This window comes from Macaca thibetana, chromosome 4 (genome assembly GCF_024542745.1).
Source record: "Macaca thibetana thibetana isolate TM-01 chromosome 4, ASM2454274v1, whole genome shotgun sequence".
Lineage (NCBI taxonomy): Eukaryota > Metazoa > Chordata > Mammalia > Primates > Cercopithecidae > Macaca > Macaca thibetana.
In genome coordinates, this window is record NC_065581.1 from 36285485 (window position 1) to 36303266 (window position 17782).

The window sequence follows — 17782 nt, forward strand, 5'->3', positions numbered from 1 at the left end:
TTCTGTTTAACCCTTTATTCTAGAGTCTTATCTCTAGCCTGCCACCCTCAGAGCAAATACAGTTTCATCCTGTGACAAGTGAGTCCAATCAGTTCACCCATATTTAACTGCAGTTTGAAAAAGCTGGAACAGTCTCTTGAGAAAATGTTCGCTGAAAGTTTTTTTTTTTTTTTTTTTTTTTTTTGAGATGGAGTTTAGCTCTGTCACCCAAGCTGGAGTGCAGTGGTGCAATCTCGGCTCATTGCAACCTCCACCTCCCGGGTTCAAGCTATTCTCCTGCCTCAGCCTCCCAAGTAGTTGGGACTTTAGACGCGTGCCACCACAACCGCCTAACTTTTTGTATTTTTTTTTTTTTTTGTAGAGACGGGGTTTCACCATGTTAGCCAGGATGGTCTTGATCTCCTGACCTCGTTATCCACCCACCTCAGCCTCCCAAAGTGCTGGGATTACAGGTGTGAGCCACTGTGCCTGGCCGCTGAAAGTCTTGGACTGTCTCTGCCCCAGCCCGCTAAGGACTCTGGTCTGTCCCTACTGAGGACAGGTGGCTCAGGACAGCAGGGCTTTCCAGGCAGACATGGTAGGTCAGCAGCTGTCACCTGGGGAGAGCGCCTACCCTCCTTGAGTCACTTAGGGTCAACTGCTAACCCCCAGGCTTTGGTCTGTGTTGTGCTGGCTTAGCAGGGGGCCCTGGAGCTTCCATCTCAGTCAGTGTGCAACCTTGAGCAAATCACTTCCCTCAGGTGACCTCAGGCCAGCACATACAAGTGCTCAGCTGGAAGCAGGAGGGAATGAGGGAAATGTTGAGTGTGGGTAGGGCTTGGGGCCCCCCAGGAGATGGCATTGCAGGGGTTGGGGGTGATGATATACCAGGACCTGGGAGGAGCCCTCAACTGAAGCTGTTGCAATCCCAGGGTCTGGCACATTAACTGGTTACTTGAGTGACCCACAAACAAATAACTTTTAATTTTTTTTTTTTTTTTTTTTTTTGAGCAGGAGCTGGGTCTTGATGGCCCCTGCCCCAACCCCAAGCTGCATTTATGATACAACCCATCACAGCTGGATTTTAAAAATACACAAAAAATATATATAATATACATTATAAAACCTAGGTGGGGTTTGGAGGTGGCCTGAGCGATATGCAAACGGTGAGGACCTTCAGGAAGCTCGGGCAGGGTCGGGATGAGGAAGGGAAGGGGCACAGTACTTCATATGAAACTCATAAATACCCACAGGTGGCTGCTGGACAGGCCCGGCTGGCTCTGGGGGCCTGGGTGTTGAGAAGGGGCAGCAGGTGAAGGGTTAACCTTCAGTCCCAGAACTGGGTCTGGGCGCTGCTACTCTAGGCAGGTAGACTGAGGTGGGGAAGAATCTAAGGGAGCAGTGCCCACAAAGCGTTTGTCAGATCCAAGCCTCAGGCAAGAGAAAACCCAAAAGCCTTCTGCTAGCCCCTCTCTCTGGGCCTCTGTTCTGCCCAGAGGCTGGGACTCCTTCCTCTACCTTGCCCTCAATCTGGAGGGTGCTGGGGGGTGCCCCATTTTCCTGGGGCCCCTGGCTGGCTTGTGGGGTGCCAATGGGGTCTAGTAGCTACTGTGCTCCCCTCTTCATGCCCAGTCTGAAACAGGTGCTCCCCTAACCCAGCTGCCCTCAATGAGGCTCCACCCCTCACACTGCAGAGCCTCTCCCCTACCCTGCGGCCAGCCCCCGCCCCAGGGAGGTAGTGTAAACCTGGGCTCTGGGGACAAGCAGCCCTGGATGAGAACTCCAGCTCTGCCCACCTCTCCTGTGGGTCCCTCAACTTCCTGGAGCCTGGGCACTTCATCTGAAACCCAGAGACCCACACTCGCTGTGCAGAGTCTGAGGACTGCATAAGCCATGCAAGGAGTCTGGGCACCAGGCCTGCGACACAGAGGGGCAAAGATGTATGGTCCCCTCTGTCCTCAGCCCAACCCTAACCGGACACTCTCCTTTCCCAGGGCCTCCACTCACTGACTCCCTTGGTCTCCATCCTGCCCTCACCTGCCCATCACGCTTCCCCAACGGGGGGTGAGGGGGCAGTGGCCACACATGCCGGAGGCTGAAGGTGTCCCCTATCCCCACCTCTCTGAGGTCACGCGAGGTTTGGCAGAGCGGGGTGATGGTGGGCCAGCGCCCCAGACAGGCTGCCCCACCGCTGAGCCCTCCTCTCCTCTCTTCTCCCACAATTAAAGCGCAGAACAGTGGCAGGGAGTGTATGTGCTGGGGTAGGTGGGGAGGCCTCCTGGTCCTGGGCCTGAGGCCTGGCAGGTAGATGAATCCTCAATCCTGGACCCCCCCAGGGGTGCCAGGCAGGTGTGGAGAGGAGATGCTCACCCTGCATCCTTATGGAGGCGCAGAGAGCACCCTAGTCTTTGACGAGCTTGTAGACGTGGTGCTGGGCCCCGTGCTCGCTGGTGGAGACTTCGAAGACAAAAGCAATGACAAGCAGGGTCTCCTGGGAGTCCCGGCTCGTGACCACCTGGGGGGCGAGCAGGTAAGAGATTCAGGAGGTCAGGGAGAACAGGGCCATGGGGCAGGGGGCTGAGCAGACCATTCTCCTTTCTGGATCTGTGCCTCTCATCCCAGCGATGTGTCTGGCTACCTAACTTGGAGGCCCTGGCCTGTGGGACTCCCCACAACCCTGCTGCCCCCATACCTGCAGGATGGTGAAGTTCTCCAGCACGCTGTTCATCATGTACTTCTCAGGCAGGTGCTTCAGCTTGTGAATGAAGTTGATCATGTACTCGCACATGGGCGAGCGGTGGATACGGTACACAAAGCGCCCGTTCTCCAGCCTGGCGTACTCAGTCTGCAGAGAACATGGAGAAGGCATCACTCAGCCTGCCTGCTCCCAGCCCCACCAAGCCACCCAGAGCCCACACTCACCTCCACCTTCTCTACCACCTGTTTGCCAAAGGAGCACACCTTGGTGGAGACGCTGATGGTCATACTATCAGCAGAGCTGTACTGAGAGCTGACCCCATAGAAGGCTCCCGGGCCCTCCTGGATGGTGCTGTTGAGGTCGGCCTGGGCATAGGGGTCGGGGGTGTTAGGTGCTGGCAGAGACCAGAAGTATTCCCGCCACACCACATCAGAGTCCTGCCCAAAGATCCGTCTCTGGCACTCTGCTCACAAGCCACGAGGAGATGGAGCAGGGTCAGAGGTCAATGCAGTGGGCCTGGATGTTGCACCTCTGTGGTAGGGAAGGGGGCTTGGAGCAGAGAGGGCCAGGGGGACTCACCCAGAACTTGACAAGGAAGAAGGCATTAGGGGGCCCCTTCTCATAGAGCTCCTTCAGTCCCCCCTTTTTCTCGGGGAATTTGTCATAGATCTGGCGCACGTCTACTGCCTCCAAGGGTGGGTCTGAGAAGGCGGGGTTCGTCTGGCCGATGTGCACAAACAGGTGTTTGCTGTACTGTGGGGAGGGCCCAGACAGGGTCAGGAGAGTACTCAGGCTTGCAGGCCCGGAGGCGGGGAAGGGAGCACTGCACAGGTACAGAACTGCCTGGAGCTTCCTGAACAGGCCAGACCCCCAATCCCAGCATCCTGAGTTGCAGTCCTGGATCACCTGGCTGGCCTCTCCACAATTGTGCAAAGGCTCACTCTCACCCCCAAACACATTACCGTGTCAGGGTCTCGCTGCACCTCCATGAAGGCTGAATACTCAAGGAGCCGCAGCCGGGACGAGGCAATGGTACGGTCCTGCCACACAGGCACAGAGGCAGCAGCTGAGGGGAGCGGGGCCAGGGGCTCATAACCTGGGAGGGTGAGACAGATTCTCATCTGCATGGACGCATGTAGGTGCTTACTGACAAAGCTGCCCCCAGCCTGCAAAGGTGCCCCTTTTGGCAAGGAACATGGGTTGGATTTTGACTCCCCTACTAGGTGTCCTTGTACAGTGTACAACCTGCACAACCATATATGGTGGCCCTGGTAGTATACATCAAAAACATTTCCTTGTGTGACTATTAATGTGTGTTTAAACAGGAAACACAGAGAAGTAAAAAAGGGAAAGAACAATTACCCAGAATCCCATCATCTAGAGAGAGAAAGGCTTGTTAAGATTTCGGTGCATTTCCTTATTGGGAGTTTCCTACCCATAGAGATGTGTATAAATGTAGGTTTTGGTGGTGTGTGCTTGTAGCTGTGTACCGGCTATGGTTTTTTGTTTTTCTGAGATGGAGTTTCACTCTTGTTGCCCAGGCTGGAGTGCAATGGCACAATCTTGGCTCACTGCAACCTCTACTCCCTGGGTTCAAGTGATTCTCCTGCCTCAGCCTCCCAAGTAGCTGGGACTACAGCCATGCGCCACCACACCCAGCTAATTTTTGTATTTAGTAGAGACAGGGTTTCACCATGTTGGTCAGGCTGGTCTTGAACTCCTGGCCTCAGGTGATCCACCTGCCTCAGCCTCCCAAAGTGCTAGGATTACAGGCGTGAGCCACCACGCCCAGCTTGGCTATGGTTTTGTGCCAGAGATCTGGAACAACATTGTACAAGGTAAAGGGACTATTCCTGGCCTGTCTCAGTCTCCTATAGATGTCACAACCCCCTCCCTCCCAAAGCAAACACACGCAGTTGGACCCCAGCTCTCCTGAGCGGAGGTGCAAGTGCCAAGGGAGAGCACCTCGTGTGGGGAACTTACTGCTGAGCGTCGGCGGCAGGGGCGGCTGGATGGGGTAGGCTGGCTGTGCAAAGGGCTTGATGCTGCAGACAAAAGCACAGTCTGGTGAGAGGGCTCCCTCTTCCCCACCTTCCACCTGGCCCAGCCCCTCTTCCAAGACCCCAGGAGCAAGCCACCCAGCCCTTCTGCTGAGCCCAGAAACGCATGCTGAAAAGCTAACTCGCAAGCTTTTGGTTTTCTTCACGTTTTAGCTTTTGTGAAATCCTGCTGCATCTCCCAGCTGATCTGCGCATTTAATGTAGGATTTCAACCCTCCCCACGCCCCACCATGAAAAGCTGCTCCTTAAGCTCCTTAAGCTGAGGGTCTTTTGATGAAAGTTGTTTTAGAGTTGAAGAACCAGCACACTTGACCACCTGACTGGTTAACTGAGAAACTGCCTCAGAAACTGAGTGAAAAGTAAACAAAGGGACAGATGACAAGTGGACGCATGCTGATGAGAGAACGCACAGGTGAACAGCCAGAGCATCCACTCTCCTGTTGCCGCTCTCCAGCTTTTTTTTTTTTCAGAGACAGGGTCTCCCCCTGTTGCTCAGGCTGGAGTTGCAATGGTGCAATCAAGGCTCACTACAGCCTGGAACTCTGGAACTCCTGAGCTCAAGCAATCCTAGCCTGCCTCGGCCTCCCAAGTAGCTAGGACTACAGGCACGCACCTCACCCAGCTAATTTTTTTCTTTTTTGGTTTTTTTTTTGAGAGAGCAGGTCTTGCCATGTTGCCCAGGCCTCCCACCTCGGCCTCCCAAAGTGCTAGGACTGATTACAGGTGTGAGCCACCACCCAGCCTGCATCCCTGTCATCCCTCTATTTTTGAATTAATACTTTGCTCAGCTGTTGCCGGAGCCCAAATGGGAGGGAAGCCCTGTGCGGCTGCCAGGAGGAAGAGGGCATAGGACGATGAGCCACAGTACTCACTCCTGAGAGGGTCCAGGCTGCTGTCCCAGGAGAGGGGGGCTGCTCCAGAACTGCAGGGATGAGACAAGGCCCAGGGGCCCCTCAGCATCCATGAACCCCACTAAAGCTCATCCTTTATGGCACACCCCCACACCAGCCCACCTCCTGGGACCCATGTACCCGCGAGGAAGTGGAGAAGACGGCCTGGGGCAGAGGGGAGGGTGGGCTGAACTTGTTCTGCAGGACGCTGGCAGAGACGATCTGGGCAGAGGACATGGACGCCATGCTCTGAAGGGCTTTGTCCTTGGAGACCTGGTCCTGGGGAGAAGGGGCTGCATGAAGCCAGGGCCAGGCTGGATGAGGCCCAGATTTGCTTTAGGGCCCCTCCCATAACCCGGGCAGAATCCAAAGCACTAGGATGGCAGGTGTTCCTGAAGATCCAGGCCTGGATTCCAGCCCCAGCTCTGCTGTGTGATCTTGGGAGAGTCTCTGTACCTTCCTGGCCTCAGGTCCCCAAGTGCCCATCACCGCTGACCACAACCACGGTAAGAAATTATTTTTAGGCCGGGCGCGGTGGCTCACGCCTGTAATCCCAGCACTTTGGGAGGCCGAGACGGGCGGATCACGAGGTCAGAAGATCGAGACCATCCTGGCGAACACCGTGAAACCCTGTCTCTACTAAAAAATACAAAAAACTAGCCGGGCGAGGTGGCGGGCGCCTGTAGTCCCAGCTACTCGGGAGGCTGAGGCAGGAGAATGGCGTGAACCCGGGAGGCGGAGCTTGCAGTGAGCTGAGATCCAGCCACTGCACTCCAGCCTGGGCGACAGAGCCGAGACTCCGTCTCAAAAAAAAAAAAAAAAAAAAAGAAATTATTTTTATTCCAAAGGCCAATATATATCAAGATATTTCCTCTTTATGTCATGTACTCTCCTATTTTATTTCTTTTTTTTTTTTTTTTGAGACGGAGTCTCGGCTCTGTCGCCCAGGCTGGAGTGCAGTGGCGTGATCTCGGTTCACTGCAAGCTCTACCTCCCGGGTTCACGCCATTCTCCTGCCTCAGCCTCCCAAGTAGCTGGGACTATAGGCGCCCACCACCATGCCTGGCTAATTATTTTTGTATTTTTAGTAGAGACAGGGTTTCACTGTGTTAGCCAGGATGGTCTCGATCTCCTAACCTTGTAATCCACCTGCCTCGGCCTCCCAACGTGCTGGGATTACAGGCGTGAGCGACCGTGACCGGCTACTCTCCTATTTTCTATTCTGTTTCATCAGTGGTTCTCAAAGTATGGTCCCTGGACTAACACACCAGCATCACCTGGAAGCGTGTTAGAAATGTACATTTTAATTTTTTATTTATTTATGTTTTTTGAGACGGAATTTCACTCTTGTTGCCCAGGCTAGAGTGCAATGGCACGATCCCAGCTCACCGCAACCTCCGCCTCCCGGGTTCAAGCGATTCTCCTGCCTCAGCCTCCCGAGTAGCTGGGATTACAGGCATGCGCCACCACATCTGGCTAATTTTGTATTTTTAGTAGAGACGGGGGTTTCTCTATGTTGGTCAGGCTGGTCTCGAACTCCTGACCGTAGGTCATCCGCCTGCCTCTGCCTCCCAAAGTGTTGGGATTACAGGCATGAGCCACCGTGCCTGGCTGACATTTTTATTTTTTAAAATTTTTATTTGTAGAGATGCGGTCTTGCTACATTGCCCAGGCTGGTCCAAATTCCTGGGCTCGATGGATTGTCCCACCTTGGCCTCCCAAAGTGCTGGGATTACGGGCATGAGCCACTATGCCCAAGCAGAAATGTACATTTTCAGGCCCCTGCCCAGACCTACTGAATCAGAAACTCTGAGGTGAGGCCCAGAAATTTGTTGTAATAAGCCTCCAGGTAATTCTGATGCACTCTAAGGTTTTTTGAGAACCACTGTATTTCATTTTTTTGTTTTTTTTGAAATGGAGTCTTGCTTTGTCACCCAGGCTGGAGTGCAGTGGCGCAACCTCGGCCCACTGCAACCTCCACCTCCCAGGTTCAAGCAATTCTCTTGTTTCAGCCTCCAGAGTAGCTGGGATTAGAGGCACTCGTTACCATGCCCGGCTAATTTTTGTATTTTTAGTAGAGACGGGGTTTCACCATGTTGGTCAGATTGGTCTTGATCTCCTGACTTTGTGATCTGCTCACCTCGGCCTCCCAAAGTGCTGGGATTACAGGCATAAGCCACCACGCCCGGCCATTTCGTTTTCTAAAAATGAGGCTTGCACACCTATTAAGCTGGTTTCATAATCTGTCATTTGAAAATCCTGTATTAGGTGTTAAGACCCTTTCCCCGCTCCCACTGGAGAGGGCCGTGCTACTTACCAGGTTCATGGCCTGCGAGGGAGAGAGGGAAGACGGATTAGAGGACTTGTGCAGCATCAGGGCTGTGGGGTGAGGGACGTCTTTGCGCCAACCTCCACCCAGTGCCCATGAGTTTTAGCTTCCGAGGAGCCCAAGGAAGCTCAGTAGACCCTCCCTGTCCCCCCAGAGGGAGTGCCTGCCAGCTGGGTCAAGCCCTGGAAAGGGCAGAGTGAGGGAAAACAAGCTGGCACCCTCTGGGTCTGTCCATATGTTCTAGAACTAGGCTCTGGGCACGGGGGCCTGGAGGTAAGAGGCCCCCTCCGCTGCACTGCTGTGGACAGGGAGAAGAACACACGGCCAGCATGAGGCCCTGAGAAGGGCCTCAGTCATGAACCCCAGACTCTGAGATCCGCAGTTGCAGGACAGCCAGATCTGCAAGGAACTGCCATGCCCACCTCGATAGCCCTGCCGGCCAGTACCCCCGGGGCCTCCTCCCTGCCCACAGAAGTCCCCATGCGGTTATTAAGCAGCAGTCAGGAGGAAGGAGAAAAAGAAAAACAGAGAAGAGGAGGGGTGGGCCTTAGTGGCCCCCAGATGGTCTCCCTCTCCCTCAATGACAGGGCCCTTGGGCTTCCTGCTGCCACTTGTGTTTCTTTCTGGACCCCCTCACAGCTTCTCAGCCCCTTGCCTGCCCCAGGCTGGAGCCACAGAGCAGCGACAGGCCTGCACCCAGGAGGGTGCTGGGCAGGCCAGGCTGGGTGGCAGGGGCCCCATACCTTCAGCTTGGACTGAATCTCCCGAGATTTCCGCCTGGCTAGAACCTGCAAGTGGCTAGAGACCTGTAGAGAGAGAAAGAAAGAAAAAAAGAGAGAAAGAACAGAAAGAGCAGAAGGAGAGGCAGGAACAGAACTTCAGCCAGAAAAAAGGCACAGTGGGGCTGGAGAGCTGGCCAAGGAAAGGCCTGAGCTATGCAGAGATAGCGCCGTGGGTGAGGGGCCCAGGAGGGCTGAAGGCCCCCGCCAGGCACCCAACATACCTTGATGCCAACCTGGTACTCCCGCACCTTCTTCCGAGCTAGAACCTGTATGTGGCTGGACACCTAGGGGCCGCCCCGCGCCCCGCCAGAGAGGAAAACACAGATAGTGAGGAGGCACAGCCATGGGGTGGCCACGGGCAAGGAGCATCCCAGTCCCCTCATCTCTAGGGGACTACATGTAAATGGGGGGAACTTTTTTCTTTTTGAGACAGGGTTTATGTTGCCTGGGCTGATCTCAAACTCCTGGGCTCAAGCGGTCCTCCCACCATAGCCTCCCGAATAGCTATGACTATAGGCATGTGCCATTGTGCCCGGTTCAGACACCTCTTGACACTGCCAAATCTGTTCTCTTCTTGGCTTATCATGATCAAGAGCCACAGTAGCCTCCAGGGCCACCATGTACAGTTGCACAGGTTGTTCACTGGCCCAAAGGGCACCAGTGAGGGTTGAAATCCAGCCCAAGTTCTGCTGCCCAAGCTATGTGTCACTGTACAAGGCTGTGCCTAACCCTGTCCTCCCCCCAAAAAGGGTGACTTTTTCTCACTGGTGTCCTCAGAGGAGACCACCTTTTTCCAATTGGCACCACAGGTGCTAGCAATGGCCATGGTGCTCCTGTTGGTCATTAGCTTATACACCAAGGCCACATCCTCTACCAGGGATTTCCCTGGTACCACTGCCTGAGTCCTCCTGTCAACCCCAACCACAGCCCCAGCCTATGAAACCAGGCCTGGCCCTCCTGCGTTGCTCCCATAACTTTTTCCCCTAATACACCTTCTCTTTGCTTGGGCTAATATACGCTAGTGTGTATATATGTACTCAGTAGGTGTTCTTAATTGCACTTCTTCTCTAGCAATCTCCTCCTTGAAGCCTCTACTGGCAACTTGAGCTAATCACAGTCTGGATGTGTGCGCCGTGCTGTGTGCCCAGCTGACACAACAGACCCTTGACCTTGTCAAAGATCTGACCCAGAGGCACAGAGAACCCAAATGTCACTGTTTTCCCCAGGAAACACACAGATCCTTGATGCCGCTTCATGCTTCCAGCATTGGCAAGTGGCTTTCTTGGCAAGTTGTTTTTATTCTTACAAAGAAAGCTCCCTTTTCTCTTTAATCACAGCCTGACAGTGAGTATGTACGTGATGCCACCTGGTTAGGACCTGGGTGGGTGCTCCTCACACTGCCTCACTGAGCCCAGGAATCAGACTCTTGTCCAGCAAAATTACTGACCACTTCATGTTGTGACAGTAACTGACATTTACTGAGCACAGATACTGTCGTCCTCTGCATTTACACATACCAACCCCTTGATCTTTACAGCAACACAAAAACATAGGTACTAATATCCCTGACTTACGGATGACAAAACTAAAGCCTGGAAAGGTTAAGCCGTCATACAGCTGACTGCCACAGCCAGGATTCAAACCCAGGCGGTCTGACTCCAGAGCCCACTCTGACTCCACTCACCACCAAGCTACGCTACCAGGACTCGCTTGGACCCTTAGCTCAGAAGACTACCTCCACATGGTTGACTCTGTAACAGCTGAAAGTCACACGGAGCTTCATTCTAACTTAATATTTAGCTCTTTTGTCCATATGGAGGCACTGTGCTTGCTACAAATTGCTGCATGTATGTATGTGTAAAAACCTAAAACTGCATTTCTTTGCCAAAAGTAATTTTTTTTTTTTTTTTGAGATGGAGTCTCGCTCTGTCACCCAGGCTGGAGTACAATGGCGTGCTCTCGGCTCACTGCAGTCTCTGCTTCCTGGGTTCAAGTGATTCTCCTGCCTTAGCCTCCCGAGTAGCTGGGATTACAGGTACGCACCACCACGCCTGGCTAATTTTTTTTTTTTTTTTTTTTTTTTTTTTTTTTTTGGAGACGGGGTCTCGCTCTGTCACCCAGGCTGGAGTGCAGTGGCCGGATCTCAGCTCACTGCAAGCTCCGCCTCCCGGGTTTACGCCATTCTCCTGCCTCAGCCTCCCGAGTGGCTGGGACTCCAGGCGCCCGCCACCTCACCCGGCTAGTTTTTTGTATTTTTTAGTAGAGACGGGGTTTCACCGGGTTCGCCGGGATGGTCTCGATCTCCTGACCTTGTGATCCGCCCGTCTCGGCCTCCCAAAGTGCTGGGATTACAGGCGTGAGCCACCGCGCCCGGCCTAATTTTTGTATTTTTTAGTAGAGATGGGGTTTCACCATGTTGGCCAGGCTGGTCTCAAACTCCTAACCTAAGTGATCCACCCACCTCGGCCTCCCAAAGTCCTGGGATTACAGGTCAAAAGTAAATTTTAAAAGGACCAAAAAAAAACCTTGTCAGTGGTTACTCTTTTTAACACATAAAGACAGGCCTTGTTCTCACAACCAGAGGATGGGTCCCCTTTCACTGGGATCTAAAAGCCCAGAGTTCTAAGAAAGAGTAAAGATAGGGGGAGTTTCATCCTTGTACCTTATGCCCTTACGATGAAGGCAGTGGTTTCTAAAATTCCGAGCTTGTCAATAGCTGGTTTGTAAAAGCTCTTTTCTGGGCAGCCCTCTCAGGATGCTGGGCAGGAGCAGGTGTGATGGTGGACCCTGAATTCAGGGGCTGGGATGTGCCCACCTCTGCAGTCCACCCTGGCCTCAGTTCACAGTGACCCAGCGTGGCTGGATGCAATGGCTCGTGCCTGTAATCCTAGCACTTTGGGAGGCTGAGGCGGGAGGACTGCTTGAGGCCAAGAGTTCAAGAATAACATGGCCAACATAGTGAGACCCCCATCTCTACAGTAATTTAAAAAACTTAAAAAAAAAAAAAAAAACCAGTGACCTAGTTTAATGACCCTTGGCCCCTTCCCACTCTGACTAACAGGTTCCTATGAATACCTCTTCTGGGTAGAGGAGGACCTGCTGAGAGTTCGCTTCTGAGCTCAGAACAGCTTTCTGTTTATAATAATGACTGGAATAATAATAATAGCAGCAGCAAATTCTTCTGCAGTGCTTATGCTGTTCTAAGCGTCTTCACATGTTAACTAACTCAAAGGCTGAGGACACAAGGGTGGGAGGCCAACTACTGCCCACTCCCAGATAGAACTAGTATTTGAACCCAAGGGCTCCAGGGAACAGGGCCTGTGTGCGCGCCTCCATGTGGTATCCCTGGTGCCTAGAACATAGCAGTAGGTCAATCATTAGCTAAGTGAATACATTTGGTGCTGCATGAGCTAGACTCAGGGAGGGTGGTTCATAAATGCTTGAATGCATGGGGGATCTTTGCTGCCCCTACACTGGGTGGGGAAGCTCAGAACCTTCCTTTGAGAAGGAGGTGGAACAGGCCAGACTTGTCATATGCACCATGGGGATCTGTGGGTCCAAATCCCACCAGGACAGGAGGCTGGGAGCGTGAGGGAAGCACTGGCCTCCATTCCTCCAGGTCCTGCCTCCAGCCTGGCCTCTCTCCCAGGCAGTGGGGCCATCACTCCCATCCACTCCCCTTCAGATTTCTGTCACCACACTGCCACCTTCCCTGGACCACAAGCCACTAATTGTCTCTTACATCATCATTTTTCTCCGTTCCCACCATCACTACCCTTGTCCCAGGCCCTGGCACTGTTGATCTAGGCCTTTGCTTATGCCCCCAATAGCCAGCCTCCCTGTCTCCACCCAGCCCTCTCTAATCCATTGTCCCGGCTGCTTGAGGGCCTTCCTCAACAGCTGCCACCTGCCACTCCCTGCTCCATACCCTCCTGTGGCCCACCGCTGCCCCTTGGGGAACCTGTCCTCCATGTCTCCTGCTGAGTGTCCCCTACCCCAGCAGTCCCCACCCTCCCTCTGCCACATCATGCTGCCCACAGGCATGGCTCTTTCCTGCCTCGGGGGCTTGAGGAAACTACTTAACTTCCCTATGCATCAGTTTCCTTATCATAAAAAAGAGATAATTACTGTACCTATCTAAGAAGGTTGCTGAAGATGATTAAACGAATTAACTTAAAGGAAGCTCTGTATGGGTTTACCATGATGATTAGTTGTATATCCAACTTCCTCAGCCTGGAAGGAAGGGTCCTCTCCCTTTTCTCTGCCTGGCTAACTCCCATTCCTTCTTAAAAATACATCCCTAGTGTCACCTCCTCCAGGGAGCCTTCCCAGCTCTCTCTCCCCACTCCCCTAGCTTTGTCTGGGTTGGCTGCTTGTCCCAGAGTGCCCTGCACCCACCCCCTCTCAGCCCCGCCACCCTGCTCTGTACCCGTCCATCTGACCGTCTGGCTCCCTGGCTGGTGACTCAGGGCAGAGACCATGTAGCAGCCACAGCAGCCCCGTGGGCTTATCTGTGGTCCCTGAACCAAAGGCCCTGGGCAGGGTAGTGGGTGGTCAGAAAGGACATTGGGGCCATCTCTCCAAGAGAAGAGGGAAGGGTGAATGGAGCTGCTCGGGAGTGGGAGGGGGTAAAATCGAGGGCGTAAGGGGAGCGTGATGAGGCAAGGAGGGTGGCAGGCCAGGTCGGGGGCAGCCTCGAGGAGGTGGGCAGGGTAGGGGCAAGGGGTTGACCAGGGCAGCTGAGACAGAGTGTGTGGGTGGTGGACCCAGCATAAACCATCTCTCTACCTGTTTTCTCGTCCGAGTCTTCCCCGTCCTCAGTTTAATATAGCGTGCAATCAACTCATTTCGGCCTAGATTGGGGTGAGAGAGAAAATGAGGAGTGGGCAAAGGGTGGAGCCAGAGGCTGGAGACCCCCACCCCACTGGGAAGCCACTCCAGGTCCCTCCCCAAAACACTGCTCTTCTGTTCACCACTCTCTTCACTCCAAGCTGCACGTGCAGGGCGTGCAAAAGTGGCTGGGGAGTCTCAGCTGCATCCTACCGCCTCCAGGACCTAGAGGGGCTGCTCTTCAGGGGAGGGGTGCATTAGGAGCTGTAAGGTAGGAGGAAGGAGGGCCGAGGCACCCTGACAGGCTTCCCTGCAGACAGACTGGGTGGCTGTGGTACAGGTCAGCAGGACAGTAGCAGGGTAGGGCCAGTCCTGGCCAGGCACGCCCATCCTCCCAGCCCCCAGCAGTGCTTCCTGCCTGTGTCACCAGCTCCAACGCTCTTAGTGCATGGATTTGTGGAGGCGTGTGAATGAGCCTGCCCCAGGTGGATGTCCTGCCCTTACTCTGTCTTTACCCTGGACAAGTCCCTTCCCTTCTGTGGTGAAAGACCAGGAAGGACAGGAAGGCAGCACTGAGCGCCTCCAATGTGCCTCCTACACTGGCGGCCTTGTCAAGATGTGTCACTGAGCATGTCGCCAAGTCCTTGTGCCTTTTACGCCCATGTCACCAGTCCCCAGTGTCTCTCCACCCTGTGACAGCCTTGTGAGCCTTGGGGTGCAGGGTCTGTTCTGTACTACAGACCCTCTGAGGGCCCAGAAGCTGCCAGTGTCCAGGGACTTGGGCCTGAAAGGGGGATGCCTGGGCCACACAGCTAAGCCCACATCAGCATGGTCAAGGTGTACACCTCTACCCCCAAATCCAGGCTATCTGCCCCCCAGCCCCATGGCCTCCCCAGAACGGCCAAATTCTCCAAATTCCATTCCAATGACTGAACCAGCCCCATTGCTCCTCCCTTCCCGCCAGCCCCTCTCCACCCCACTCTCTCCACCCTGTCTAAAAATACCCTGTGGGGCTCCCCCAGCCTGGGAGGCAGCAGTGGAGGCAGGCAGCACCCACCCTGTGGAAGGCACCCTGGACCATCTGCCTGCCCCCAAGGTGGGGCTCTGGGTCTGGGGTGGGCGTGGCCAAGGGGGCGTGGCCAAGGGACACGGAGCAGCCCTGATCCCTTCCCACAGGCGCGCCCTGGGAAGGGCTGGGCCTGCCTCGCTCAGCCATGGGCTGCTAGGAGGAATAGGGGAGCTGGCCAGGAACCAGGCCCAGAAGGGTCGAGTTATCCCAAAAATGCAGCTCTGGGAGAGCCCTCTCAGGGCTGGACAAGAGGGGACACTCCCTTCTGGAAGTGGGCAAGATGGCATAGAGAAGGGCCAGCAAACACAAGGAGTGGAGAAGGGGACTGAGAAGGGCACGCGTCCTCACGGCCCCAACGCAGGCCTTTGTCCCGGTGCGACCTCCCACAGCCCGCACTGGAGGGAACTGCGTTGCGACTGTCACCGGGCCTCCTTTCCACATCTTCCTCCGGGAAGGGACCCCCTTCCGGGTCTCGACTGGCACAGACTGGGCTGACCCACTTTCTTGGGCCCACTGAGTCACCTCGAAACCTCCAGGCCGGTAGCGGGGAAGAGAGGAGGAGCAGGCGGGGGTGCCAAGGTGTGGGCTGCGCCTTGGATTGGGGGCGAGCCCGGCTTGTTTATGAGGAGGAGCGCGGAGGAGGATCCAGACACACAGGCTTGCGAGCCCAGACTCGCCCAGCCAGCGGCTGGCAGCCTCCGACGTCACCAAACCGGTTGGGTGAGAGGGCAGAGAGCAGGGGGAAGGGCCGCAGTCCCGCCCGCGCCCCCGCTGCACGCACCGTACATCTTGCCCTCGTCGGACAGGATGATCTTGCGCCGGCCGCAGGGCGGGTAGATGGCCAGGGCCTCCTGGAAGCTCTGCTCGATGTCCGGGCTCCACACGCCCTCCGCATCGTTGTCCAGCCCCTTGTCCAGGCCCTCGGGCCCATCCTCCCGGGCCTCCCCGGGGCTGCTGCTGGCGTTCCAGCTGTTGGACGCTATTGTGCTGGTTGCTCTGGGCTCTGGGCCTGAGCCCGCTGGGCGGCCGAGCCTGGGGGACAGATAGAGAGGAGCTGGGGCCAGGATCCTCCTCGACCACAGCAATCTCCTATGCCCAACCGCTGGGTCTGGAGCTCCGCCCCCAGCCCCAAGCCCACCCTAGGAACAGGTGCTCCGGGTGGAATGGAGGTAACAACCAACCACAGCTTGTTCAGAGCTGTGTGACCTGGGATGCACGCGCTACTTCACCTCTCTAGGCCTCAGTCCTGTAAAATGAGAAAAGGGTCTCCTTAAGGTTGTGAGGGTTAAAACTTAAATGAGCTCATGACAAAGTACTAGCCACATGCCCGGCTCATGACACTCAAGAAATACGTAATCAGTAACAACAACAATGCCTCACACCAACACAGCACTTTTGTAGGGAAAAGGCATTTTCATATTCATTCAAACCTCACAAAACTAGGCCGGCACGGTGTCTCATGCCTGTAATCACAGCACTTTGGGAGGCCAAGGCGGGTGGATCCTTTAAGGTCAGGAGCTCGAGAACAACCTGACCAACATGGTGAAACCCCGTCTCTACTAAAAATATATCAGGGCTGGACACGGTGGCACATGCCTGTAATCCCATAACTTTGGGAGGCCAAGGAGGTTGGATCATGAGGTCAGGTGTTCGAGACCAGACTGACCAACATGGTGAAACTCCATCTCTACTAAAAATACAAAACTTAGCTGGGTGTGGTGGCACGTGCCTGTAATCTCAGCTACTCAGGAGGCTGAGGCAGGAGAATCGCTTGAACCCAGGAGGCAGAGGTTGCAGTGAGCTGAGATCACGTCACTGTACTTCAGCCTAGGCAACAGAGCAAGATTCCATCTTTAAAAAAAAAAAAAAAAAAAAAAAAAAATTAGCAGGGCATGGCAGCACACTCCTGCAATCCCAGCTACTCAGGAGACTGAGGCATGAAGATCACTTGAACTCCAGAGGCAGAGCTTGCAGTGAGTGGAGATGGCACCACTGCACTCCAGCCTGGGTGACAGAACAGACCCTGTCTCAAAAAACAAAAACAAAAAACACTAAAGCAGGAAGGGTAGGGAATAACGCCCATTATCCAGAGAGGAAAATTGAGGCTCACAAGGTCATGCAGCTGCCAAAGGCATGCTAAGGAGCACAGAGAGGAGGAGCAGAGGGGCAGGGCTGTGCTTCCTCAGCTCTCCCTGTCAGCTCCTCCTCCCCAGTGTCCAGATCCCCAGTCAGGGAACTCTACCCCTCACTCTTGCCCCAGCATCAATGCAACCCAGCTAAGGACCCCTCAGGGGACAAAGAGGGTCCCTGACCCAGGAAGGGAATCGTTTTACCTTCCCCAAATCGATAACCAACCAGAACTCTGCCAATGGGCCTAACGTGGGGCAGTTCCTGCCCCAGGAATTACAAAAAGGGAACTGGAGAGGGAGCAGCTGAGAAGGTGCTTGGCCAACAGCCTGGCTCAATCTCACCCGCTCCTCTATCCCACTTCCTGTTCCCGCACCTCCAGGCCCCACAGCAGCCTGTAAACCACTCACACCCGTAAACCACCCACACGCCCGCCCCGGCCCTGGCCCATCCTCCATGTGGGCCAGGGCTCTGTAAACTGTGAGCGCCCTGAACCTGCCAGGCTGAATTATTAGTTAGGACCACACCCCACTAGGCCCCCATCACTCACAACCCCAAGACTCACCCCAAATCCCCTTCAGCCCCAGAACCCACATGTCCAATGTATTCAGGGTCCTGGAAACCTAAGAGCCCATGATGGCTGGATCCTGGGACTTAGCTCTGGGCAGCAGGGAAAAGGGAGGGGTGGAGAGGTGGGGGACCCCATCAGAAGCCAGGGAGAGGAAGATGAATTCCAGGTCCTGCTGCTTGAGTGGGGGTGGACTCTCTCTGCAGAGCCACCTGTTTGCTTAGGGAGGCTTGAGGGGGTCACTAGTAGAACGAGGTGGGGAGGGCCTGGGGGGCCTGAATGTCAGCTAGTTATTAGGTTATTCTTTTTTTCTTTTTAAAATGTTTTATTTTTTATGTTTTAGATGGAGTCTTGCTCTGTCACCCAGGCTGGAGTGCAATGGCGCGATCTCTGCTCACCGCAACCTCCACCTCCTGGGTTCAAGCGATTCTCCTGCCTCAGCCTCCCATG

General features: G+C 54.7%; 2 protein-coding genes across 3 annotated transcripts; both read right to left on the bottom strand.

Annotated features, from left to right (window-relative positions):
* Positions 1–930: 930 nt before the first annotated feature.
* TEAD3 (TEA domain transcription factor 3) lies at positions 931–8159 on the bottom strand. Of its 2 annotated transcripts, XM_050787797.1 has the most exons (9): positions 7945–8159; positions 5769–5906; positions 5610–5659; positions 4661–4722; positions 3640–3773; positions 3257–3430; positions 2902–3042; positions 2672–2824; positions 931–2494 (listed from the first exon to the last, which is right to left on the bottom strand). In XM_050787797.1, exons 1-9 carry the CDS (start codon positions 7999–8001, stop codon positions 2381–2383), a joined length of 1023 nt encoding a protein of 340 aa, XP_050643754.1. In that variant the 5' UTR covers positions 8002–8159; the 3' UTR covers positions 931–2380. The 2 variants fall into 2 exon arrangements, with proteins under 2 accessions (XP_050643754.1, XP_050643755.1); XM_050787798.1 differs by lacking the exon at positions 7945–8159 and having other exon boundaries at positions 3257–3425; positions 5769–6411.
* A 297-nt stretch (positions 8160–8456) lies between these two features.
* On the bottom strand, positions 8457–17222 carry LOC126953367 (transcriptional enhancer factor TEF-3-like). Its single transcript, XM_050788841.1, has 5 exons — positions 17109–17222; positions 15419–15776; positions 13527–13591; positions 8960–9022; positions 8457–8762 (listed from the first exon to the last, which is right to left on the bottom strand). The coding sequence occupies exons 1-5, from the start codon at positions 17220–17222 to the stop codon at positions 8457–8459; spliced, it is 906 nt and encodes a 301-aa protein (XP_050644798.1).
* Positions 17223–17782: the final 560 nt, after the last annotated feature.